Source organism: Saccopteryx leptura, chromosome 6, assembly GCF_036850995.1.
Source record: "Saccopteryx leptura isolate mSacLep1 chromosome 6, mSacLep1_pri_phased_curated, whole genome shotgun sequence".
In the NCBI taxonomy this organism is placed as follows: Eukaryota; Metazoa; Chordata; class Mammalia; order Chiroptera; family Emballonuridae; genus Saccopteryx; species Saccopteryx leptura.
In genome coordinates this window covers 41779176-41806786 of record NC_089508.1, presented here as the reverse complement: position 1 = coordinate 41806786, position 27611 = coordinate 41779176, and the positions used below count along the sequence as shown (strand labels likewise).

The following is a 27611-nucleotide window of genomic DNA, read 5'->3' as shown; positions in this document are numbered from 1 at the left end:
AATTTGTACTTTCTGATTATGGGGGTCCTTGGGTTATGACACAGTTCCTTTCCTACAATAGTGATGTAACCCAAATTTTTGGTGTAGGTCGAAGCACACCCTAGCCTAAGTCACTTACCTATCCTAACACAGTTGTAAAATCATAATCTAGAACATAAAAACACAACTAAGCTACAGAAAAAGAATACTGCGTGTTTTTCCGCAGTGCACAACCTAAGTCGGTTGCCCACATAGTCCATAAGTACTGTGTGGCATATGATGGCATAAGCCGAAACACTCATGTCTCAATTTTTTACAGTTTTTATGGAAGTGAGAATTGTAAACTTGAAACATCGTATGTCAAGACTGTCTAACCAAGGACCCCGTATATATCTTTGTAATTGTGCTATGTCTCTTTCTCACGTGTAAGTCTTACTTTCTGAAATATCACTGCCTTTGAGAAATGATTTTATTTCTTTAGTGTTTAGTGACCTAAGCCTTAGTAGATTTCACTAACCAAATGCCTGAAAGATGTGATAAGGAAATTGCATCTTTCTTGGTTAAAAAAAACAAGAAAACCCATTGTCAGCAGATTACCACTATAGCTGTTTCTTGAAATGGTTCAAGGTAGCTTACTGAATGTATTTTTATTCCCTTTTTATTTACAGATCTCAGAGCATGCCTGTTTTTAAGGAAGTAAAGGTGCAGCTTTTAGAGGATGCAGGCGCAGAAAAGGATGCTGTTGCTCTGGAGACCAGAACTTCACCCAGTGGCATTGATTCTGCTACAACTGTGGCCGCAGCGACTGCCGCCGCCATTGCAACAGCAGCTCCACTGATAAAAGTATATTTTCACCCTAAATATTCATTCCTGACTACTTTGTAGAATGTGAAAATACTTATTAGGAACTGATTCTATAAATGATTGTGTTCAATATCTTTTGTGGTATTTCTGTTCATGCCATTTTTAAGGTGTTCAATTGTGTTTCTAGGTTAGGGACAGTCTAGTTGCTCTCAATTTGAAGTAAGTTACTTGTGTGTGGTGGTGCATTAGCTCCCGAGAGTTGGAAGACTTACCCCCTGGTTGCTGTGCAAATGCTAGAGAACCCAAGACTTTCCCAGTTTTTAGCACTGAAAAGATTTCATCTTGGGAACCCTCAGTCCTGGCCACCCAGGACAGTCAGCCATTCTTATTTTAGAGCTAGAGGGAACCTTACAAATCATCTATGCCAACGCCCTCTGTTTGTAAATGAGAAAATTGAGCAACAGGCCAGAGTAGCACAAAGTCCCAGAGCTAATAGGTGACAGAGCCAAGACTAGAAGTCCAGGCTGCTGACCTAACTCAGCCTGAGATTAATGAAGTACCAAAAACTACTTTGTTTTGCTATTTCCTTCTTTTTAATTTCCATTTAAATATTTTATTTCTGGCATTATAAAATTTATGTGGCAGACTTTTCCTTTTTTTTTAATGAGAGGAAAGATCTACTTAAGGATAGCTATGTTGTGCCTTTTATTTCTGTGAGAGAGATTTAGAAGGTAGAAATCTGGTTTGATCATTTCTCAATAGCAATTGCTTTAAATACCCTTTCCAGTAGTTGAGCATATTTTTGATATCTTCTGATATTTTTATTGTCTTAGGTGCAGAGTGATTTGGAGGCAAAGGTCAATTCTGTTACAGAATTGCTTAATAAATTACAGGAGACTGATAAACAGTTACAACGTGTTACAGAGCAGCACACGAGCATTCAGAATAAACATGAGAAACTACATTGTCATGATCATGAAAAGCAAATGAGTGTGTTTATGGAGCAGCACATCCGGCATCTTGAAAAACTACAGCAGCAACAAATAGATATTCAGGTATCTATAACGAAGCCAGCACACACCCCATGGTCTTTTATCACTTGGATCTCTAATCTAATATTCATTGACAATTATAATAGCTCATTAGATTGTAACAGTTTTAGTTCTTAAATAATGACTGCTTATTCATCATTCTTCCCCTCTATGTGGAGAACTCTGCATGTTCTAGTTAAAACGTCACTAGTTTTATAAGACCTCTCCTTGTAGTTGGCTTTAGAATATTTGTGATATTTCTGTTCATACCATTTTTAAGGGTTTATACCAGATTGCAATAATTTATTCCAGCAGTGTTTCTGAGCCTGGGAATGGGTATCAGCATCACTTGGAGAGCTTTATAAAAATATACTTTCAGTACCTCACAGATCCTGAGGCAGCAGGACTGAGGTGGGATCTGGGAATCAGAAGCTCTGTAATCATTCTAAAGCACTTGAACCAATTGAGCCATGGCTGTGGGAGAAGAGATAGAGAGAGAGAGAGAGAAAGGGAAGGGGGAAGGGGTGGAGAAGCAGATGGTCACTTCTCTGTGCCCTGACTGGGAATTGAATCTGGGACATCCACATGCTGAGCTAATGCTCTACCACTGAGCAAACTGGCCAGGGCCTTCTGGTTTCTTGATCCTTGATTTATTTACCTGGAAAATACTGTGTTTTTTTGTTTGTTTGTTTTTGTTTAGAACATTTGAAAAGCACATTGATTTCTTAAAGAGAAGGTCCTACTTTTCTCTGTCTGCCATTCATCCATCCTTTTATTAATAATCCATAATTTATTGAATTTCAAATTTTGAAAGAATGAAATCTTTGCTGGTTCAGATGTTTTATTTATAAAGCTTATAATTACAGAAAACTAAAGTTTCAGTGACATGTAGGTTTATTAGTATTATAGTTTAATAAATGCTTAATGAAATGAAATTTATTGAGTTCCATCTGTTTTATATAAAGAAATCTCTATACATCTATAATACTATGAATGTTTTTAGGTTTCTCTTTACTCTGCATAAAACTTTTGAAATCAGTTTTATTAGGTAAGATACACATTTCTGATATCTTAAGCAGTGCCATAAACAGTTATGCTATAGTTTCCATTTATATATAAGTGCATATATATACAAATTTAGGGGACCAGGGAACATACAGATACTCCAGTACTTTCAGCCTTTTGTATAGTGCATTTTCACCAATGAAATAAAAGTTGGTTTTGCATCTATTTGCATAATAGAACAACTTTGTTTGACTTGTTTGCTTTTATGGTGTTCTTGTTTAATAAAAAAAAAACCCAAATGCTTCTTTTTTTATTGCTTCATATTCATTTTGAAATATTCCCTAATTTTTGTGAGCAGTATATTATTTCTGCTAATTAAGTATGGCTACTATTTGAGTGCTTACCAGCAATGGTTTTTAAATCTTTACTTCAAACAAAATTATCCAGAATATAAAGGATGAAATGTTTTGGTTTTAAATTATCTGGTTTAAAGAAAGTTCCTCTTTCTTCTGGTCATCTCCTCACTTGTTTTGGTGTCTTCTGAGTCATCCCTGAATTAGGAAAAAAGAAACCGAGGTTTAGAATGGTTAAATAAAATGATCAAGGTCACACCACAGAGCCAGACTGAGTCCAGACCTTTGTGATACTGGATCCTTCTAGTGTCATCACTGCTACAGTGGATAGTTGCATGAAATATGAGAATAGACCAGATCTGATGCACTGAGGGTAGTTTGTTTTTTTTTGTTTTGTTTTGTTTTTCTTTTTTTACAGAGGCAGAGAGAGACTCAGAGAGAGGGATAGACAGGGACAGACAGACAGGAATGGAGAGATGAGAAGCGTCAATCATTAGTTTTTCGTTGGGCGTTGCAACACCTTAGTTGTTCATTGATTGCTTTCTCATATGTGCCTTGACCGTGGGCCTTCAGCAGACTGAGTAACCCCTTGCTTGAGCCAGCGACCTTGGGCTCAAGCTGGTGAGCCTTCTCAAACCAGATGAGCCCGCGCTCAAGCTGGCGACCTCGGGGTCTTGAACCTGGGTCCTCTACATTCTAGTCTGACGCTCTATCCACTGCGCCACTGCCTGGTCAGGCTAGTTTGGTTTTGATATTCATGTAATATATATCTTTTCATTGTTTATTGAACTTAATGAATTGTTTTAAGTCCTCTAATAAGTTTTCATTTATTTTGTCATTAATTCTTTCAAATGGAATTTGAAATTAATAAAATAATTTTCTTCTAGACTAATTTTATTAGTGCTGCGCTCAAGACTAGTAGCTTTCAGCCTGTTACTGTGCCTCCTCCTAGAGCAGTGGAAAACTATTCTATAAAACCGGACTCTTCTAATCTTGGTAGCAGTAATTTATCTTCACATCATAACACATTTGGTTCCAAACAAGGTAAAAATATTGTAGTTCTCAATAAATTAAAAATGTCAGCTATAAACTTTCTTTTCTTTTTTTTTCAAGTGAGAGTAGGGGAGATAGAGAGACAGACCCCACATGTGTCCCGACCAAGATCTACCCGGCAGCCCCATATGGGGCCATGCTCACAACTGAGCTATTTTTAGCACCTGAGGCAGAGGCTCGATGGAGCTATCCTCAGTGCCCAGGGCCAACAATCTCGATTCAATTGAGCCATGTCTGCGGGAAGAAGAGAGAGAGAGAAAGTGAGAGAAGGGGGAGGGGAAAAATGATATACAGATCCATGTAATACAGTATCCCCAACATTTGGTTTGTTAGTACATTGTTGCATGCCATACATATTAAAGATTCCTCATAGTTGTTAGGTGCTTTACATTTTACAGCAAGTGAATGGTCCTTACAAAACTATTGTGAAGTAATATGAGTCAGTTTTAAGTTGTGCAGTGAGGAAGATGAAGGACAGATGACTTGCCTGGTCAAGGTCATCTGGCTTGAGAGTAAGTGTTGGAGCTACTGCCAGTAGCTTAGGTGTCAGTATGACCCAGCCTTGTGCTTTCTATTTTTAAAATGAGAAAGTTAAAAATTCAAGGTAAACTTTATATTTTCCTATGCTTTTTCTTGGGCAAACATCATTTTTATGTTCCTATAGTTGTAGCATAAATATAATTCATACTACTACTTTACTAGCATGCCAGAAGTATTTCTCATGTTTACACAATTATTTTTTCAATATTAATTTTAAATGACTAAAGGATAATCTGTTGAGTGTTTAGTACTTCCTATACTTAGTGCCAGATGGTCTTATCAGTTTTTGTTTCTAGCACTGAATATTGTCATACTGATTTTTTCTTGTTTTGTTAGCTGTAAATGTAAAATATTTATCGTCTGTATTTCTTTTGATTTCTAGTGAGGACGAAGTTATTTCTATGTACTTGTTAATAATTTGTATTTCCTGTATAAGTTTTGGGTTTATTTTTATAATAGAGGGAAGAGTAACACTCTGAAATTTAAATTTCTTAAAATGTCAGTTACATTTATTTTTTTAAAGCACCTTCAAGAGTGGTTGAAGATATGGGCTTTGATAAACAGAAATCTTTTTTGGAGACACCAGCACCTCGCAGGTTTGCTCCTATACCTGTTTCAAAGGATGACAGGATATCAAAGCGGGAAAATCCTGTGAAAGAAAAAGAAAATATGGAGATAGCAGGCCATGCAGGTAATAAAGCAATTATTATTAGCACCCACTACTTTTATTAGACCTATATCAAATTAAGAACCGATTAACACATTCAGTATTTATAATTTTCTAATGTGCCTCATAGTAACTATAGTGGGCTCTCTATTTTTAATATTTTTCTTTAAATGACACTGGGCAACTCATCAAGCTGTAGATTCTTCATAGAAGGCAGAGTTATATGCTTATAAGTATATATTCTTATCGTCTTTTACAGGTTATTACTAATACCTTTAATGAACGAATTTTGCTTTTAATAAATAAATAATGTTCTGATCATTTTAGAGCATGTTTTCTTACATGGTTTTTAGGTATGAATTTCAATAATAAATCTCAGAAATTTAACATTTAGTACTCTGTTCAGTTGGAAAAAGTGTTCATATCTTAACTTTTATAAATCACAGAAGTAATTAAGCCCCTTAAATATAGCCCTTCTAGTAAAAGTAAGTGAAAATGTTAAGTATAAGTTTTATACTTGGAATAATTTAAAACGCATTTAAGTCTTGTCTTGGACACATTTAAGGAGTTTTATGGAATTCTTAAAATAATAAAATCTTAAAAAAAACTTTACCAAAAAAGTTATGCAGTCTCATTAAAGATGAGGCTAGAAAGGGGGGTGGGCATTGGGGAGTAGGGGGCAAGGAGGATGTTGAGGGGAACACGGTGGTGGGGGGGTGTATTTGGTGGGACACTTGAATCTTTGTAAACACAATAAATTTAAATCAATAAAAAAAAAGATGAGGCTAGAGAAGATTCAACTAATAGTTGCTATGAAGAAAAACTTCTCTTTCAAATTCCTTTTTTTCTGTGATGGAAATAAATTCAAGCCTAAACCTTTATTCACATAGATTTCATGAGTTATAAAATTTAGTTTTATTTGATGAGTATATTTATAGCCTACATTATAGAGTGCATTGAGTTGATTATCATCATGAGAAGCTATTTAGTATAAATATATGTAAAATGTTATATAAAGGAGGAATGAATTAGTACTTGAAAAAAGATATTACATAAATATTTCTCTTACTGTAGGAACTGTGGGACTATTGGAACAAATTTTGAATAATCAAGATTCTTTGACAAGAATAAGTGAATCTTCAGATAAAACCTCACTAACGAGGTCAAAAATAGGATGGAATTCTGAGAGGACAGACAGGTAAAAATGAGAGATTGGAATTGAAAAGAGCTTTGTTTATATTTCTAAAGTTTCTTTAGGAATGTTAATAAATTTTTAACATTGCTTTTAAAAACTATCTTAGATTTAGGAGCTATTTTCTGCTGCTAATATATCTTCATGCTTTTCTGTAATGTAGTTAGAAAATGAATACATTGAATTTTTTCAAAATGCAGATTATTAACTTCTAATGAATATATATTATTCATTTTGATGAAATGCTTCTGGAGATTTGCTTCAAAAATAACCCAATGCAGGGTAAAGGAAACGGAGTTGGAAGTGTAAATGAAGTGAGGACAGCCATGAGTGAATGGTTACTATAGTTAAGTAAGGGTTTATATGGAAGTCATAATATTCTTTCTATTTTTGTGTATATTTCAAATTTTACATGAAAAAATTTTAAATCAAATAAATCTAGGCCCTAATAATTTTATTTATTTTGAACGTTATGAAAACTATAGCAATAAAAACTAAATGAACCACATTCTGAGTAAATTCATGTGGATACACTGCATATATTAGTTCATTTAAATTTAATATAATTACCAATAAGGTAAGGTTAATGTCTGCCACGTTGCTATGTGTTTTCTATTTGTCTTAGATCTTTTTTTATCCTACCTTTCCTACAAAATGACTTTTTTTTTATTAAATAAGTGTTTTCTAGTATAACATTTTAATTCCCTTGCTTTTCTTTTACTATATTTTTTGTTATTTTCTTAGTGATTGCAATAGGGATTACAGTTGAATCAATAGGATTCAAAAACTTTGCTCCACTATAGCTTTACTCCTTCCCCCTTTCTATTATTTCATACAGATTACATCTTTATACATTATAAGCCCATCTATACAGTTTGATAATTATTGCATTATGTAGTTATCTTTTAAATCAGATAAGAAAAGAAAAGGCTTATAAACAAAAATACATTTTATACTTTCTTTTATATCTACTTTTCCTTTACCAGTACTCTTTATTTCTTTACATGGATTTGAGTTAGTGTCTAGTGTCCTTTTATTCCCCTCTGAGCAACTTCCTTTAGTATTTCATGTAAGGTAGATTTACTAGTGATGAATTCTCTCAGTTTGTTTCTCTGGAATGTCTTAATTTCTTTTTTTTTTTTTACTTTTATTACACTTTTTGTTTTTTTACAGAGACAGAAAGTGAGTCAGAGAGAGGAATAGACAGGGACAAACAGGAACGGAGAGAGATGAGAAGCATCAGTCATTAGTTTTTCATTGTGCGTTGCAACACCTTAGTTGTTCATTGATTGCTTTCTCATATGTGCCTTGACCGCGGGCCTTCAGCAGACCGAGTAACCCCTTGCTGGAGCCAGCGACCTTGGGTTCAAGCTGGTGGGCTTTATCTCAAACCAGATGAGCCCGAGCTCAAGCTGGGTGACCTCGAGGTCTCGAACCTGGGTCCTCCGCATCCCAGTCTGACGCTCTATCCACTGTGCCACCGCCTGGTCAGGCTTTTTTTTTTTAACTTTTTTTTTTTTTTTGTATTTTTCTGAAGCTGGAAACGGGAGAGACAGTCAGACAGACTCCCGCATGTGCCCGACCGGGATCCACCCGGCACGCCCACCAGGGGCGACGCTCTGCCCACCAGGGGGCGATGCTCTGCCCACCAGGGGGCGATGCTCTGCCCCTCTGGGGCCGCTCTGCCGCGACCAGAGCCACTCTAGCGCCTGGGGCAGAGGCCAAGGAGCCATCCCCAGCGCCCGGGCCATCTTTGCTCCAATGGAGCCTTGGCTGCAGGAGGGGAAGAGAGAGACAGAGAGGAAGGAGAGGGGGAGGGGTGGAGAAGCAAATGGGCGCTTCTCCTGTGTGCCCTGGCTGGGAATCGAACCCGAGTCCCCCTCATGCCAGGCCGACGCTCTACCGCTGAGCCAACCAGCCAGGGCCCAGAATTGTACTTTTTAATAGTTTTTATCTTTATAGCTATTTTCTGTTTGTTGAAACTTTGTTATGCTTCCCTTTACCTTTTGAACTTGGTTTCCCTTAGTAATAGCTAATTTATAGCCTTTGTCTAATAAGTCCGATATTAGGGGTTCCTCAAGGATCGTTTCTGTTGACTATCCTTTTTTTCCTGTGTCTGAGTTTGTCCAGCTTTCCTGTTTCTTTGTGTGTCTCACAACTTTCTGTTGAAAATTTAGCATTAAAAAAAAAAAAAATATATATATATATATATATATATTTTTTTTTTTTTTTTTTCTGAAGCTGGAAACGGGGAGGCAGTCAGACAGATCCCCGCATGCACCGACTGGGATCCACCCGGCACGCCCACCAGGAGACGATGCTCTGCCCCTCTGGGGCGTCGCTCCGTTGCAACCAGAGCCACTCTAGCGCCTGGGGCAGAGGCTATGGAGCCATCCCCAGTGCCCGGGCCATCTTTTGTTCCAATGGAGCCTCAGCTGCGGGAGGGGAAGAGAGAGACAGAGAGGAAGGAGAGGGGGAGGGTTGGAGAAGCAGATGGGTGCCCCTCCTGTGTGCCCTGGCCGGGAATCGAACCCGGGACTTCTGCACTCCAGGCTGACGCTCTACCACTGAGCCAACCAGCCAGGGCCTAGCATTTAAAATATTTTAATGTGGCAACTCTGGAAATTAGATTCTTCCACCTCTCTCTTCCTAACGTTAGTTGATGTTCCTGATGCTCTTTCCTGGACTTATTCTGAAAAGTCTGTATTCTTTGTCACATGCGGCAAGTCTCTGGTTAGCTAAAGTCTGCCAATCCTTAACTCCCTTGAATGTTTAAGTCTCCCTTTGTCTGCCAAGCAGGGTGTGTTATAGAGCACAACTTCAGTGCTCTGGCAGTTTATGCATCTCTGTTAGCCTTAACTTCTTACTTGCACAAAGTCTATATTCAGCCAGAAATGAGAGGTTAGTTCCCTCTCAGGTCTTTCTTGGGCATGTGCACATATCCCTGTATGTGCACGTGACCTTCTAGATCCCCAATAATGTGTTGGAACTTTTTAACGGTACATAATGGACATCTCATTCCTTAGATTTTTAGTTTATTGGCAACTCTTTTGTTTGCCTGAGCTGACATGGCCACCTCAGGCAGTTAAGATGTTAAATAATTGCCACTGTTTTTGAAAAATGACCTGGGGATAGGGTTTCTCACTGACCTAGCTCTGACTCAAGTCAAATAAAGAGGAACCTTGTGAATGGGGCTTTTAGAGGCGCTCCAAACCTGTTCTGCCCTTCTGCCGTTTTTAGTGGTTGTGAGGCTCTTGTTTTTCAGGGCTACCACTGAGTTGGGGAAAGGGCAATAGGAATGGGACAAGTTAAAAATGCCACAGATTTCCCTGTTCTTACTGAGAATCAGCCATTTTCTTGATTAAGGTTTCTCAGGCTTTGCAAGCCTTTGTTTAATTCCCAGAGTTCTGAAAAAGCTTTTTAAAACTATTTTTGCTAGTGTTTTTCTTTGCTCTTATGCAAAAGAGGATTTTTTAGAGGTTCTTAATCATTCTCAGAGTGCTTCTGCATGTTAGCTTCTTCAGAGTAAAACCTTTTTCTGTTCTTTTCCTATATATTATGTGTAAACTGGTCTTGTTGGAGTAATTTTGTCTCTTATGATATTCTTTTATATATCTTTAATTGTATAATTGATTAATTTCATTGTATGCTTTTAATACGACACCATTTAGAATTCATACATCTAAGAATATATGAAAGACTGATGTAATCAAACGCTTTCTGCATTTATGACAACTTAGGAAACTTTACTTTTAAATCTTTTACAGCACTGATACTCTATTCTCTCAAAGATTTTCTCCCTGTGAAGAACTAGTAACAGCTAAAGTGACTATGCAGAAGTCTGATAATGTTCTTCACGATCTTGGCCAAAAGAGGAAAGAACCAAATGGCATACTTCAGGTAAAATGGCAATAGGATATTAAAATCGATGATTAGTCAAGATAAAAATTATGAAGAAACAAGAGTTATCAAGACAGAAAGCAAGAATAAAGATGAAGACAAAGCACTGAAAAAAGATGCATCAACCCAGTCTTCTTTCTTTTCAGAATTTTTCCAGAACCTTTCATTAAGTGGTTTTTACTTCCTGCTCCTTGGCTAGAATGGAGCCACGCAGCCCCCTCTAGCTTTACAGCTTCTGTTGGAGAGGAAGGAAGGAAAGGAGAGGGAACTGTGGATAGCTCTGGTTTATCCCATTTACAGACTCTGCTATGCCTGCCTAGAGCCAACTCTCTCTTATTTTGTTTTAGCTTTCTTTACCAGATGCCCTTTTTATTGGCTGCTGGACTGCCTGCCACCACTGTAGTCTTCTCAGCTGTTTCATTTAACATTCATTTTAGTACTTCGAAATGGAAAGAAACCGTACTTGTCCAGAATTCCTTTATAGCTCTTAAATTTGACAAATTGAGTCCTTAGAGTATATTGGTATAGTGTATGGCCTCAACTATATTTTATATAATAGCATACAGTAATATAGTAATAGCTCTTGTTTGGATTAAAATAATTAATATGGGTTTTATATGGAGACATTTTTGCCTTTTTTCTTTAAGCCAAAAGAATCTCTGATTATGTCAAGGCTTGCTGATCTTCCACAGAATTCCGTTAAGCTTCAAACAACCAGTACAAGATCTATATTGAAAGAAGCTGAGAAGATTTTGAGAGGAGTACAAAACAATAAAAAAGTACTTGAAGAAAACTTGGAAGCTATCATTCGTGCAAAGGAAGGAACAGCCGTGTATTCGTTCATCAATGCTCTGTCTAACAACAGGTAAGACCAGCTGTTGGTATCTTAAGGTTACTTAGGAAACCGCCAACTTACAGCCTTTCTTAAATTTTTTTCTAAGCACTTCATTTTGTGTAATGTGTTTTTGTGTTTTTTTTTTGTATTTTTCTGAAGCTGGAAACGGGGATAGACAGTCAGACAGACTTCCGCATGCGCCCCACCGGGATCCACCTGGCACGCCCACCAGGGGGCGATGCTCTGCCCCTCTGGGGTGTTGCTCTGTTTTGACCAGAGCCACTCTAGCGCCTGGGGCAGAGGCCAAGGAGCCATCCCCAGCGCCCGGGCCATCTTTGCTCCAATGGAGCCTTGCTGCGGGAGGGGAAGAGAGAGACAGAGAGGAAAGAGAGGGGGAGGGGTGGAGAAGCAGATGGGCGCTTCTCCTGTGTGCCCTGGCCGGGAATTGAACCCAGGACTTCTGCACGCCAGGCTGACGCTCTACCACTGAGCCAGCCGGCCAGGGCCAGTAATGTGTTTTAATGTTTAGAGAAGGAGGAGATGAATTTGATCTATACATGTTGCTATTACTTTTACAAATGTGAATTTTCTTTTTTTTAAGATTTTATTTATTGATTTTACAAAGAGAGAATGAGGGGTGTGGAGTGAGAAGTTTCAGCTCATAGTTGCGCCACTTTAGTTGTTCATTGATTGCTTCCATATGTGCCTTGACCAGGCAAGCCCAGGGTTTGAACCGGTGACCTCAGCATTCCAGGTTGATGCTTTATCCACTGTACTACTATAGGCCAGGCACAAATGTGAATTTTCCCTTTAATTTTGTTTCTCTCTTTGGTACATATTTTCTGGGATCTACTTGTGCTTTCCAAACATTCTTTAAGTGTTTGATGAAAACTGATAACAGTGTTTTTCTTTTCAGATGAAGGATATTGGGTTCCACAGTAAATTCAAATATAAGAGATCTGATCCAGGTCCTCTCTTTAGGACATTAAATGCTAATTTAAGAAAATTCTTCATTCTCTTTTGTAGAGAGATGTCAGAGAAGATTAGAATCAAAAAGACAGTGGATGAATGGATTAAAACTATTTCTGCAGAAATTCAGGTAGATTTTGGCAAAAATACAATTAAGTTAATTCTCAAAAGATAACTTTGTTTCCAATTTATAACTATTTGTACTTATTCTCAAACTACTTCTTATATATAGCTCCACTTTTAATTCTTGATATCATTCTGTCACTATATTTAATAATAAGTTTCATTGTACTTAAGTGCTTTGTCTCATAAATAACATTATGACTTACCTGGCAAGTTGTTGGAATAACTAGAATGTGAGTATTTGGAAGAAAATCTAGCAAAAGCATTTAGAAAAGAAAGACATATAGTTACAAAAAGGTTTCAAAACAGCAGATTTAGAAGCATTGGCTTACCAAAGTAAAATTGCCAAAGTTATAAGATTTCCAAGGTTACTGAGTTTATAGAAGTCAGTTCCAGATGGAAAAGCTGCTGCTTTCTCACATCCACAGCATCTCTTCAGACAGCAGCCTTGCAGAAATTTAGGAGAGTTATTTTTGTATTTTTAATTTTTTAAATTAAATGTATTGGTGTGACATTGGTTAATAAAATTATATGGGTTTCAAGTGTACAATTCTGTCATATGTTATTTGTATATTGCACTGTATATTCTCCACCTTAAGTCAAGAATTATTTTTATTAGAGAGTTAGTAATTTATAGGAAATTCTTATAATTTTATATATTGAGAGACAGGGTAGTCCTGTTGTTATTTTTATCTTGGGGTACAAAGTGTGTTTTTTTCTCTGGTTGTATGACGTGTGTATGCTTACAGTGGCAGCAAGATGAAGTGTCAGTTTGGTTTCCACAGCAGTAAATACCGAAATATTATACTTCGTTGTTTAAGAATATATATTTCTAATGTGGGCGTGAGGAATTTCTAGTAGCTGCTGTCTGATGCACCAGGAGGAGAAAGCTGAGCTAACAGAAGATTGAGATCTGCTCTGGCTCTGCAGGCACCTAGTAATATCTGTCTGTCACTCTATCACTGTGGATTCCATACGAAATGTGCTTGAACCTTCAAGCAATTTTAATTTATAAATACTTAGGTCAGAGTTTTATTAGAAAGTTGTTTACTCTTTGGGAAATTTATTTTTTAAAAATAATTTTTGGCCTGACCAGGCGGTGGCGCAGTGGATAGAGCATCAGACTGGGATGCGGAGGACCCAGGTTCGAGACCCTGAGGTTGCCAGCTTGAGCGTGGGCTCATCTGGTTTGAGCAAAGCTCACCAGCTTGGACCCAAGGTCGCTGGCTTGAGCAAGGGGTTACTCGGTCTGTAGCCCCATGGTCAAGGCACATATGAGAAAGCAATCAATGAACAACTAAAGTGCCACAACGAAAAACTGATGATTGATGCTTCTCATCTCTCTCCATTCCTATATGTCTGTCCCTATCTATCCCTCTCTCTGGCTCTCTCTCTGTCTCTGTAAAAAAAAAAAAAAAAAAAAAAAAAATTGAAAACTTTCATTAATTTGAGAGAAAGAGAGAGAGAGAGAAGCATCAACTTGTTCTATTTAGTTGTGTACTCATTGATTGCCTCTGATACATACCCTGACCGGGGATCGAGCCCACAACCTCAGTGTACTGGAACGATGCTTTCTCTGCCGAGCCACCCAGCCAGTGCCTAATTTAATTTTTGAACAGTTCCTACAGTCACACGGTTCAAACATCAAAAAGTATAAAAAGGTCTATGATGAAATGTTGTCCTCCTACCTCTGTACCTCCTCTAGTACTAGAGTATATATTTCACATTCACCCTGCTCCATAAGACACCAGTCTTTCTAGTTTTTGTTCATTCTTCCTGCGAGTTTTTATTCATATATAAGCCAATATCATTTATTTATAAAGCATTTAAAACTCTTAACCTATATTGCCATAACAGAAAAAAGTAAATTCTAATACTTTTGATTGAAAGCATTTCCACTTGGGTAGATTTTAAATAATTTTAATATGGTTATGTTAAGGATGAACTGGCAAAAAAAGATTATGAACAACAGAGATTTGATCAGAAGACTCAAAGGACCAACAAGGGTTTTAATATGAATAAAGATATTAAAACCAATAAACAAGGCAAAACACTAAATAATTCTGTAATTCCAAAGACACACTGTCCAAAACCAAAAGAGGAGCATGTGAGAAACCCGCCTGTGAGGAGCATCCCTGCTTCAGGCTCACAGAAAGAGAGCAAAGAGGTGAGATCCTGCTCTGGGTTGGTGGCATAAATGTTGCATTCTTTTCTTTAAGATGTAAGTAATAAAGTGAATATGTAAATGTTTTAAAAATATGAAGGGCTCTACAAATGTAAGTTAAGTTTAAACTATTGATATTTAGGGTTTTAGATATCCAGAATGTGGAAATCATCACATAAAATAGTTTCTTTCTTCTGAGACCTCACACTTAGAATCCCAGTATTTTAGTTATAGTAGGTATATCTAGAGATCATCTAATCCAAAAATTCATCATTCATGGTGCTCAAAATTGTTTTCATCTTTGTGTGTGTATATGTATGCTTTTTTGTTTTATTTTTCAGTTTAACAAATGTATGTTTAGTGCCTAGTGATTGTGAGGGATAGTACTAGGTGTTATGGAGGGAATGTTTTGGCTGCTTTAACTAGGCTATAACTTTCTTAATGCCAAATACAGATTTAGGGGCAGATTAATAAAGCATCTAATTCAATGCTTAGCATTTAGTAGATGCTCAATAAATGCTACCTTACTGTGGCATTTAGATTATGGTTGAAGGCAGGATCAGAATGTAGAAAATCATTTAAAAATTTGATTTATGTTTTATTATTGCACTTGAATGTAATCTACAAAATGTGTTTAAACTTTACTTTTTGGTGCTGAAAATATTCCTAGTACTTTAAGAACCTTCATGTTTCTTGGGTGGATGATTTTTATATTTCATTTTCATGCTTTTGAAAACCATGACATTTTAAAACTATAGATTGGAAACTGTATCCAAAATTTAAGAGACTTTTAAAGTAAAGGACTTTTCTGACCTGATCATTCTTGTTATAGTACTTAAGCTGCCAAAAGAAGCCTTTAGAAAAATGAGAAATCTTTGATGACTGTTTTGTTGGTGAGTTAACTAACTTTGTGTATTTAGGGTTTTTTGAAAGCAACCACAGTGAGGCAAGATGAAGATTATATGTTCCAAATCTATGGAAAACCAGTTTACCATGGCCATCGCAGCACTCTTAAAAAAGGACCGTATCTCAGATTTAATTCTCCATCCCCTAAGTCCAAACCACAGAGACCGAAAGTAATAGAGCAGGTTAAAGGTAAGAAACCTCCAGCCAGCCTTAGGAGCTGGAAATAGCTTGGTTGATTCGAGCATTGATCCTAGATGGGGTTGTAGGGTGGATCCTGGTCGGGGTGCATGTGGGAGTCTGTCTCTCCATTTCCCCTCCTCTTATTTAAAAAAAAAAGGAAAGAAACCTCAATTTTTCTCATAAAACTTATTTTTCATGGTATCAGTTTAAGATGTAAAGTTTAATTTTTGCTTTTTATTGTAAACACAGTTCAAATTATAGAATGTGTAGGGATGGAAAAACAATTCCAAGAGAGTTGGGAATAATAGATCTGATTCAAGGCACAAGGTCAGAATAAGTGGGAAAAAATATATAGTATTAGATGATATCTTCAGATAAAGCATGGTAAAATTTGCATCTGTGAGATGAGTCTTGAACAATTTAAATTATAATTTAGGGAAAGTGGACATTTCCTTGAAGACCTTGGTTTATCAACTTTTTGTTTATTTATAGCGAGAGACGGAGAGAGAGAGGAGAAGAAGGGAGAGAGATGAGAAGCATCAACTTGTAGTTGCTTTAGTTGCTTTAGTTGTTCATTGATTGCTTCTCATAAGTGCCTTAACTGGAGGCCTCAAGCCAAGCCAGTGACCCCTTGCCCAAGCCAGAGACCTTGGGCTCAAGCCAGATACCACGGGATCATGTCTATAATCCCACTCGAACTGGTGACCCTGTGTTCAAGCTAGTGAGCCTGCGCTCAAGCTGGTGACCTTAGGGTTTCAAACCTGGGACCTCAGTGTCCCAGGACACTGCTCTGTCCACTGCTCCACCACTGATCAGGGGGTCCATGTTCTTTATGAACAGAAAGATCAGCCATATTCTGTGTATTATCATAAAAATGTTCACGGGCACTTCTGTAGTTTTGTTCTCAAAGAGCCAGAGGTAGAAAAAGTGAAAAAGTTTTTTGTTACTTTTATACCAAACTAAAAATGTCATCACTATCACTGTATCTTTGGCTCACAGCTATGATATCACTAGTATATTTAAACATAGATATTAGTTAAATGTTTGGTCTGTTGACCTTGGTTACAGTTTGAAGTTCCTCAACTTGTACATTATCAGTCATTTAGCCACTTTGACAATATGTGGTAACTAATAGGTACCAACTCATTTTTCTTTCTTATCCTTTCTAGAAGTTGGAGCTGTGTGGTAGGTGACTTAGTTTTAGTTTTATTTCATTTCTAAGAGTTAGGTGATTATATAAGCATGTCAGTTTATCTGGAAATCCTACTGATGTTATTGTAATAAAACATATGACTTATAGATTATACCCTGATAGGTGATATTTACCCTAATGTTTCCTCTTGTTTATTGGAGCTTTTCTATTAAATTAGGGGTTTTGAAACCTTTGAAAAAAATAGCATGAGGTTTTGAGGTTTTAAAATACTTTCAAGTCTAAAAATAATTTGATTAAGTAACCCTTTTAAATGATAGAAGTGATTGAGGATCTGTGGACACATGCTCATCCTTGGACCTCAGTACTGTTGTTTCCTCTTCCTGAAGAGCTTTTTCTTGAGACATTTGTATGGCTCACTCTCAGTTCTTTCTTTCTATATATAAAGATAAAAAAAAATTATTTATTGATTTTAGAGAGAGGAGAGAAAAGGGGTAGAGAAGTGGGAAGCATTAACTCATGGTAGTTGCTTCTCCTATATGCCTTGACTGGGCAAGCCCAAGGTTTTGAACTGGTGACCTCAGTACGTGTTCCAGGTCAGCACTCTCTACTGTGCCACCTCTGGTCATGCTCTCAGTTTTTTCGATCTCTGCACTGAGATGTTAGCTCCTCAGAGGTTTACCCTGACCATCCTATCCAAAAAATTATACTCTATCCTTTTATATCTCCTTGCCCTGCCTTATTGTTCTTCACTTGATCTTAGCCAGAAGGCTGAGAAATGATGTCTTATTGTTCTTTATAGCCCCTCTGACTGTCTGATGTTATGTTTTTGTTTACTGATTGTTTTTCTTATTATATTGTAAGCTCCATTAGTACAGTTGATTTATTTGGTGCTGTATTTCCTCTTTCTGCAATGATACCTAACACATATTAAATGCTTGAAAAATAGTATATCTTCAGTAAACACTGAAGAAAAAAATATTTATTCAATTGAGTGACTACTAGAGAACAGGATAAAAAATATAGAGGTGGTTCTTCCTGAGGTCATAAAACTTGCTGGAATCTTGTAACTTTATTTTAAAGTCTAGGTTAATAAAACTACTTACAGATAAAAAGTAAAAATATAGCTATGCCAGGAATTTATTTAGAAAATAATTTATTTTTCTTTAGACTTTTTTTCACTTTTCTCAGATTCCATGTATCGTCTCCAAAAAGACAACCAAATTTATAATTCTTTAAGAATTCAAGATTTAATATCTATACAAATTTACTTTATAGGAATAGAAAAAATATATAAAGATATTAACTTCTGTAAGGTTTTAATAGATATAACAGCTATCTGTAAATAATTTTAAAGGATAAAGGCTGGTTATTCTGAATTATGTCATAAATAAGGTCTAATGAGAGAATGAAAAAAATCCAATTCTAAAAATTATCATTAAATTTTTGTATCTATAAGAAAAAATTTTCATGAGTTAAAGTAATATGATCGAATATTCTTCCAAATTTTTATTCATTCAACATTTTCTCATCCTTATATCTATTCTGTCATAGTAGTTGTATAAATTGTTACTTATATTCAAGGGTTTAGAAACCATGACCATGGTCTGCAGGTCAGCTGCCTGTTTTTATCATATAAATAAAGTTTTATTGGAACATAACTATGCTCAATTTATGTATTATCTATGACTGCTTTTATGCTACTGTGGCAGAGTTGAGATGTTGCAATTGAGACCACATGCCCATGAGGCTAAAATAGTTACTATCTTGTCATTTAAGAAAATTTTGGCAACCCCTGGTTTATATGTAACCTTAAATAGAGTGAGATCTTTCTGTGAAGAAACGTTGTATATGGCCTGACCAGGTAGTGGCCCAGTGGATAAAGTGTCGGACTGGGATGCAGAGGACCCAGGTTTGAAACCCCAAGGTCACCAGCTTGATCATGGGCTACCAGCTTGATCAGAGGCTTGCTGGCTTGAGCCCAAAGGTCACTGGCTTGAGCAAGGGGGCACTCATTCTGCTATAGCCCCCCAGTCAAGGCACATATGAGAAAACAATCAGTGAACGACTAAGGAACTGCAACAAAGAATTGATGCTTCTCATCTCTCTCACTTCCTGTCTGTCTGTCCCTATTTGTCCCTCTATCTCTCTCTGTCATTAAAAAAAAAAGAGTTGTATATTTCTTGGTGGCTAGATTGTAGATATTCAAACAATATTTTAAAATATCTGCCATTATGATTATTACAGGCACTAAAGTAAAGTCAATAAGGACACAAACTGACTTTTATGCAACAAAACCCAAGAAAACAGATTCTAAGCTGCAACATTCTGTTGCTACGCTGCCTCCTGGTGACCAGCAGTACTTGTTTAGCCCAAGCAGAGAAATGCCTACTCTTTCAGGTACACTGGAAGGCCATCTAATTCCCATGGCAATCCTTTTAGGTAAGAGCCAATTAAATCTGTGGGTAAAGTAAAAATTCCTATTAGTGGTAACACAATTTACAGAATGGTGCTGACATGGTAGTCACTTACCTTTTTCTGAATGCGTTTATATTTGTGGGTAGAGCCTTAGAACATCTCTGAAATGATGAGATCCTGCTCACGGGAAACGTTCTTTTGATATTTATAATATATTGCTGTAGATTAAATAAAATTTTAAATATATTTAGATGTTATAGACATTGATAAGATTAAAGAATTCAAGAATTTTGACTGGTTTAATATCATGTCTCAGGGGAAGTACTTTAAGTACTTTTTATGTACCTTTGAACTAGGCTGTGATAAGTAAAATCGTGTGGTTGTCTGTTCTAAGCCAATAGTTGGTTATTTACATATTTGAGGACTTTTGGGCTCATCTTTGTAAAAATCAGTCAAATCATTTTTGCTCTCACTAGTTACCTATTTTTTTTTCTTTTAGTGTCATTGCTTTTCTTAATTTTAAAAAATTGGTTTTAGAGAGAGGAGAGAGAAGGAGGGAGGGAGAGAGAGAAAGAGTGAGAGAGAAAAGGGATTGGGGAGTGGGAAGCATCAACTTGTAGTAGATACTTCTCTTATGTGCCTGTATGTGCTTTGACCGAGGAAACCTGGGGTTTTGAACCGGCGACCTCAGTATTCCAGGTCGATGTTTTATCCACTGTGCCAACACAGGTCAGGCGCTATTCTTAATTTTGATGAATGACTTTAATAGAAATATTTTTCAACATGAGAAATTTTTTTATTTTCAATATTATGAGTTAATGGCATGTCAGCTTGGTGGCTAATGGATGTTCAAACATGCTTTCTACTAATATAATAGCTAATACTTTATAAAGTTCTTACTTTATGCCAGGTATGGATCTAAGCACTTTATATATATGAACTTATTTAATCCACCCTATAAAACATACAGTAATCTCAACTTTATAGATGAAGAAGACAAGGCACAGAGGAGTTAAGTGATTTATAAAAGGCCACATAGCTAGAGTGGAGCCGCGATTCAACCTAGGCACCCTGGCTTTATTTAGAGTCTGTGCTTTTAATGAGTGCATTGTACTGTCCCTCTTTACTTTGAAATATAGAAAACAAGTGAAACTTTGAATTGAAAGTTAGTAAGTTTTTGATAGCAATGATAATCACCAAATAGTTGTTCTACATGCTATTTATTAGTGGTCAAACATCATTGTTTTGTTGTTTTATTTCTGTCCATTGCTGCTGAGTGAAGAAATGAGAATAAAAATAATACAGTATAATGCAGTACACTTTAATCTTGGCTTTGGCACTTACAAACAGTAATGACCTTTGGCAAATTATGTTTCTAAACCTCTGTTTCCTCAGCTGTAAAATGTAGCTAATATTAATACTTCATAGTCTTGTTTTGATGGTTAAATTGGATAGTGTATGTGAAGTGTTTAGTACAAATGAATGCCAAGTAAATGTTAGTCATCACCAAAGGGTGACATGCGTTGTTGTCAATGGCGACTGTAGATAGTGCTTTTCTTTCATATGAGAATTCAGCCATAAAGATCTAGGTCGTGTATCAAATTTTTTCCTTTATTTCTGAAATGATTGACTCATTTTCTACCCCAAACTCTTTAGGCCAAACCCAAAGCAATAGTGATTCCATGCCACCTGCAGGAGTAATTGTGAACAAGCCCCACCCTGTAACAGTGACTACTTCTGTTCCTCCATCATCTCGAAAAACCGGAGCTGGAGTGAAGAAGCCTAACATAGCAGTTGTAGAAATGAAGTCAGAGAAAAAGGATCCCCCTCAGTTGGTTGTACAGGTATGCCAGGGGGCAGGAACAGAAAGTTTTTAGGAAAAAAATCTTTAGCTTAACTTTAGTACTTAAAATCTATTATCTTTCTTCATGAAAACTTTGCTTTCATCCATGGGGCTTTTGTTCTTTAAAACTATGGGTCTATATTTGCACGCTTTAAGCTATCTTTCCAAGTTAATGATTCATATCGAGGTGGCTTGATGATATTCCAAAGGGAACAGTTATACAGTGTATTTTAACTAATTAAAAAATATAGTGTTTGTGACTTGTATGATTATTACTTCAATCTTTATTCAAACATATATATATAAGGTCTACCAGAAAGTTCTGTCCGTTTTTGGAATAAAGCAAAATACAAATTTTTATTACCGTCAATAAACTTTATTAAATAATATAATTGCCATTATTATTAATGATTTCTTGCCAGCATGAGGGCAATTTGTATATCCCAGTTTTGAAAAATGTTTTATCTTTTGATGCAAAAAATTGAAATAGTGCTTGTTTGATATCTTCTTCATTTTTGAATTTTTTGCCTTTCAAAAAATTTTGTAAGGACAAAAACAAGTGATAGTCGGTATTATTTCTTCACCAAACACTTTCAATAAGTTTCTACATGCTTCTGCAGCATTTCTTCCTTGTTGAAATTCATAAAAATTACAGTGGCGTAAATGAACTTTATCAGTAGCCATGGGTACACTATCGCTTCACACATAAGACTAACGTGAATCAACTTTGTTTTAGTTAATTTGCTACGTCAGTATGTATACTTTAAGTGATAAAAATAGAGAGGCACACATGCACCAAATAAACATGTGCTTACGTGTCAAAACTTGTGATAAAAATGGACAGAACTTTCCGGTAGACCATATACAAAAACTTGAATTGAGAAAGGACTTGTATGTGAAGGTTAAATATTCAAGTATCAATTCTTCCTTAGTTAATGTATAATTTAAGTGCAATTGTAATTTTTAAAAAACATAGCTTTTTCTTAACTTGAACTTTAGGATCATTTTGGTACTTGAAGGTATAAAGGGTTTAGAAAAGTTAAAGTCTTTTTGTTATTGGTCTGCATAAAATGTATTTGAGAAAAGGCATTATTTTAAAAAGAGTAATATGTGATGGATAAATCAGTGGGAAATAGGATTCTTGGAAATGAAATGTTGTATGCTGTAATTGGTTAGCAATGTGGACAATATGGAAAATATATCAGTTTCAGATGCTAAAACTCCTACTGTATGTAACAAATGAGTTCCAAGTAGGCAATAGGCTAATGTGTAGCTAAAAATATAAAAGTATAGGAGAATCAGAGGCCAATTGCACGGAATCTGTCAAAGCTAAGTCTGACTATGAGAGAAGAAAACTTACATATGATATGAAAACAGATTTGAATCTATAACATCTAAAATTTAAGTATGTAAAGAATTTCTAGAGAAAAAGAAACAACACAAAGAGAATATATGAAAGGAATATGACAGAAAGGATTAATTTTTAAATATAAAAACCTCAATAAGTTAATAAACCAAATTCAGAAATATTTAAAGAACATGAATAAGATTCTACAGAAGAGGAAATACAGTTTATAAACAAGCACACTTAATTTAAATCTTGCTAGTTACCCAGATAAAACAAATTAAAATAATATGCCTCTATTTAAAAACTATTATTGCTGAAGCAATTTTATTATCTAATTTGGGTAAAGATTGAGTAAAACTTACGATTGATTTTTTTTGATGATATAAATTAGAGCTCATTTAGATTGCATTTTGACAGTTATTACCAAGAATCTTATTCATGTCCTGTGGCTCAAGAATTTAGTCTAGTATCTGGATATTAGTATAATGATATAATTCAAAAGTTAGGGAAATAAACCATATATATAATATATATGAAGAAAATTTTTGTAATGATATAAATATATATAAAATAGTGAAAATATTAGGAATATCCTAAATGTTTACCAACAGGAAAATGATTAAATAATTAAGGCATGTATATTTACTGAACTATTATACAGTCATTTAAAATATAATTATGAAGTCTATATGGAAGTATGAAAAGATGCTTATGACCTGATTACATTGAAAAAAATCAGTAAAATATAAAGTGAAATTATTTTATATTTTAACTATGTGTAAGTTGATAGTTAAAGAATAAAGGGAATAGTGAAAATGAAGTTTTCTTAAGATAGTAGGATTTTTTTTGTTCTTCCTTATTTTCCAAATTTTTAAGTTATCCTTTTATAATTAAAAAATTGTTATCCATTGACTTTGCAATAAAAAGTTAAATACATGTTATTGATATTGATTAACAAATATTTGAGTCAAAATGATGACTAGAAAGCTAGTAGCTGTGTTGTGTTGTAGGTATTACCCAATATAGATATCGACAGCATTTCAAACAGCAGCGTGGGTGCCAGTCTGTCCCTGCCTAGTCCCAGACAAGCATCTCCTCCTCCTCCGAACACCTGGATACAGGTATTGCTCAGAAATTTATTATGTCGTTTTGGGTAACATCTCACTATGGATTTTAAGTGTTATTCCCTGAAAAGTCTTTCATTATAATTATGATTCATTGTTATAATTTAGTTTTTAAGGAGAAGATTCAAAATGAATCTAATTGCTTATGAATTTGAAAAAAGAAACTTTAAGATTTCTATATTTATAAACATTTTGGAAGTGATCATCCTTAGTTTGGTCACTGAAGTTGTAAGACTCATATGTGAAGAAAGAATTTCTGTCTCTTTGGAGAAGAATCTTAATTTAAATGGGAACTAAATATAGTTTTTCTGAATGTGAATTTTATAGTGATGGTTGGAGTTTATATTTTGGGATTTTACTTTGTCATTATATTATTGACATGATGCAAAAAGTAAGCATTTCTTCCTAGAATTTATTTGCTGCTGAGTAATGAAGTTATAACTTTATACATCAAAATAGCACTGTAATTTTTCCCACATTGCATCTATTGTAACCAAATTTGGTCATCAAAGATATAGTCTTAAGGAAAAGATAAACACCAATTTTTCATAATCAGAAATAGTAAATAGAACTGACTCTAAATGCATTTGTTTCTAATTTAATTTTTTACCAGAAGCTTATTAAAGCATGTATGATTTCAAACAATAATTTTCAGACTGTTAATCGTTCTGCTTTCAGAAAGAGGCTGTTGGGGTTTTAGGAGACAAGACTACATCTAGTGAGGCCTAAAGAATAAATTTGTGACCCTGGTGTGTGCAAGTCTTGGGTTCAGTTCCCAGGAGGGCACACAGGAGAAGCGCCCATCTGCTTCTCCACCCTTCCCCTTCTCCTTTCTCTCTATCTCTCTCTTCCCCTCCCACAGCCAAGGCTTCACTGGAGCAAAGTCAGTCCGGGTGCTGAAGATGGTTCCATGGCCTCTGCTTCAGGCACTAGAATGGCTCCATTGCAACAGAGCAATGCCATGGAGCATCGCCCCCTAGTGGGCATGCTGGGTGGATCCTGGTCGGGTGCATATGGGAGTCAGTCTCTCTGCCTCCCTGCTTCTCACTTCAGAAAAATACAAAATAAATAAATAATTCATACATAAATTTGTAAAATAATTGTTTATCTTTCTAAATGATTTAATTCTATATATGTCTATTTTGTGTGTATATGCTTATATAGCTACACATGCAAAGACTTTATCTTAACTCTAGGAGAGAAATTACAATCATATTAATTTGATTCAAGCTGCATTGTTGATGGAGTCCTTGACAGAAAAACTGATATTTAATTTGTTATAACTATTGAAATGAGAACTTAATGGCTTTGGGACTATCTTGGATTTCATTTGTTAATGAAATAAATTTTGAACAGGATATTAAAATAAAAAAAATAGGGCATGTATTACAGCATATGCTATGGGTAGAAATATGATTAATATATAAATTAGGACCTGGCCGGTTGGCTCAGTGGTAGAGCGTCGGCCTGGCGTGCAGGAGTCCCAGGTTCGATTCCCAGCCAGGGCACACAGGAGAAGCGCCCATCTACTTCTCCACCCCTCCCCTTCTCCTTCCTCTCTGTCTCTCTCTTCCCCTCCCACAGCCAAGGTTCCATTGGAGCAAAGTTGGCCCAGGCACTGAGGATGGCTCCATGGCCTCTGCCTCAGGTGCTAGAATGGCCCTGGTTGCAACAGAGCAACGCCCTAGATGGGCAGAGGATCGCCCCCTGGTGGGCATGCTGGGTGGATCCCAGTCGGGCGCATGCAGGAGTCTGTCTGACTGCCTCCCCATTTCCAACTTCAGGGGGGGGAAAAAAAAAAAAATATATATATATATATATATATATATATATATATATAAATTAAAAAACATTAAGCATGCCTGACCAGTGGTGACTCAGTGGATAGATTGTTCACCTGGACGTTGAGGTCCTAGTTTGAAACCCTGAGGTTGCTGGTTTGAGTGTAGGCTCATCGACATGATCTCAAGGTCTCTGGCTCTCTCTGTGTCTTTCTGTCTTTAAAAAAGAAAAATTTAAAAAATAATAAAGTGTTTAATAAAAAAGACATTAAACAACCAAATCTTTCTGAAAATGCTTTCTTAGACTCCAGAATTTACGAAGGTAGATGAAGAAGAGGTGAAGTTTCCAGGAACTAATTTTGATGAAGTAGTTGATATCATACAGGTAACAATCTTAGAAACTATTTTCTACCAGTATTTTCCGTATGATAGACAAATGTATATACAGTATTAATAATGTGATGACCTAATTGAAATGCTGTTGATTTAGAAGTGTTTGTTAATTTATCTATATAAGTTCCCTGCTTATACTCAGTAAATATTGAACAGATATGTGAATATAACAGTTTTGTTTTTATTTTTACCAGGAAGAGGAATTATGTGATGAAATTCCAGAACCCTCGGAACCAATTCTGGAGTTTAACAGAAGTGTTAAAATTGCTTCTACAAAGTATAATGGTCCTCCATTTCCACCAGTTGCTTCTGCTTTGCAGCCCACTGCTGATATTCTGGATAAAGTAATTCAGAGAAAAGAAACATTAGAAAATAGTTTAATTCAATGGTGAGTTTATAGTGGTGTTGGTGTTAACAGAATCATAGTAGTAAACATAAATGGAAAATACTGAGTTTGGGTTGAAAATCTTTCTTGTCTCCTTTTATTAATTTTTTTCCCCTGTAATAGTCACTGGAAACTATTTGATGTGATGCTTAGTGTTTAGTTGTTGTGGTTATTATTTCTGTTCTTGCATATTTGTACTTCGACTATCTATCTGGCAAAAGAAGCTATTGTTAGGTAATAAAGCCTTAAAAATGTACATGATCTTCAATGTACATATCCAATGAATCCTGTGCAATCCAGTGATTCACTTCCAGAAATTTATCCTAAGGAAATAATTAAAGTTCTGCCACCAGGCCATAGATTACTTAGCAAATACATTGCTTATCACAAACTAGGCCCTGTTCTGTTTGTTACTTCTATAGATTTATGAACTCTATTTTTATCCCTATTTTTTATTTTTTTATTTTTTGTATTTTTCTGAAGCTGGAAACGGGGAGAGACAGTCAGACAGACTCCCGCATGAGCCCGAACGGGATCCACCTGGCACGCCCACCAGGGGGCGACGCTCTGCCCACCAGGGGGCGATGCTCTGCCCCTCGGGGCGTCACTCTGTTGTGACCAGAGCCACTCTAGCGCCTGGGGCAGAGGCCAAGGAGCCATCCCCAGTGCCCGGGCCATCTTTGCTCCAATGGAGCCTCGGCTGCGGGAGGGGAAGGGAGAGACAGAGAGGAAGGAGAGGGGGAGGGGTGGAGAAGCAGATGGGTGCTTCTCCTGTGTGCCCTGGCCAGGAATCAAACCTGGGACTCCTGCACACCAGGCCGACGCTCTACCACTGAGCCAACCGGCCAGGGCTATCCCTATTTTTAACCTTTGAGAAACCTTAAGGAAGTTATGGAATAAACTAAAGTGAATATTAATACAGTTATCAAAATTAGGTTTAGAAAAAATTTTAATGATGTTGAAAGGTCATAAAACACTGGTGCATAAATGAAGCAGGATACTAATGATTTAACTGCAGTTTATAAGAACTCACTTCAGAATAAATGTGCGCAAGGAAAAAATGGAAAATATATTCTGAATTGTTACCTGTGTTTATGCTGGAATCTGGGATTATGAGTGAACCTTATCTATTATTTTAAACTTTATATATTTTGTGATTTTTCTACAATGAACATCTATTACTTGTATAATAAATTTGTAAATTAGCTGCTCTGATAGAAGCAGTCTCTTAATCGCTGACATTGGAAATAAATTTTCTTTCTTTTTTAAGAGGAAAACTATCTTCCTGTATTGCAGTTTATGTATTTATTCTTTGAAGACAGGGCAACTAAATATTTTTCTACTTCTGATCTTGTGTGGATTTATATATTCAGAGTAGAGAACCCAACATTATATATTCAGAGTATGCTAGGTAATTCACTGACCTAAATCTTATGAATTTACAAGGTCATTTAAACTTGTCATTGGA

The 27611-nt window shown here is 36.1% G+C and overlaps 1 protein-coding gene and 1 non-coding gene across 11 annotated transcripts in view; one reads left to right on the top strand and one right to left on the bottom strand.

The window, feature by feature from the left end:
- KIAA0586 (KIAA0586 ortholog) overlaps positions 1-27611 on the top strand; it is a 110833-nt gene that overhangs the window by 14788 nt on the left and 68434 nt on the right. For 8 of the 10 annotated variants that reach the window (XM_066341644.1, XM_066341645.1, XM_066341642.1 and 5 more), the window contains 15 exons: positions 648-822; positions 1617-1838; positions 4060-4216; positions 5289-5456; positions 6507-6630; positions 10392-10524; positions 11172-11389; positions 12386-12458; positions 14391-14618; positions 15536-15710; positions 19099-19293; positions 20926-21113; positions 23471-23581; positions 25670-25750; positions 25953-26146. In XM_066341644.1, coding sequence (XP_066197741.1) covers positions 658-822; positions 1617-1838; positions 4060-4216; positions 5289-5456; positions 6507-6630; positions 10392-10524; positions 11172-11389; positions 12386-12458; positions 14391-14618; positions 15536-15710; positions 19099-19293; positions 20926-21113; positions 23471-23581; positions 25670-25750; positions 25953-26146 — 2432 coding nt within the window. In that variant the 5' untranslated portion in view covers positions 648-657. Of the gene's footprint in view, positions 1-303; positions 405-647; positions 823-1616; positions 1839-4059; positions 4217-5288; positions 5457-6506; positions 6631-10391; positions 10525-11171; positions 11390-12385; positions 12459-14390; positions 14619-15535; positions 15711-19098; positions 19294-20925; positions 21114-23470; positions 23582-25669; positions 25751-25952; positions 26147-27611 lie in introns of those variants that run through there. The other 2 variants (XM_066341640.1, XM_066341639.1) reach the window with 2 other exon arrangements.
- On the bottom strand, positions 9136-9211 carry TRNAS-GGA (transfer RNA serine (anticodon GGA)). The gene has a single exon. It is a non-coding gene; the product is annotated as a tRNA-Ser (tRNA).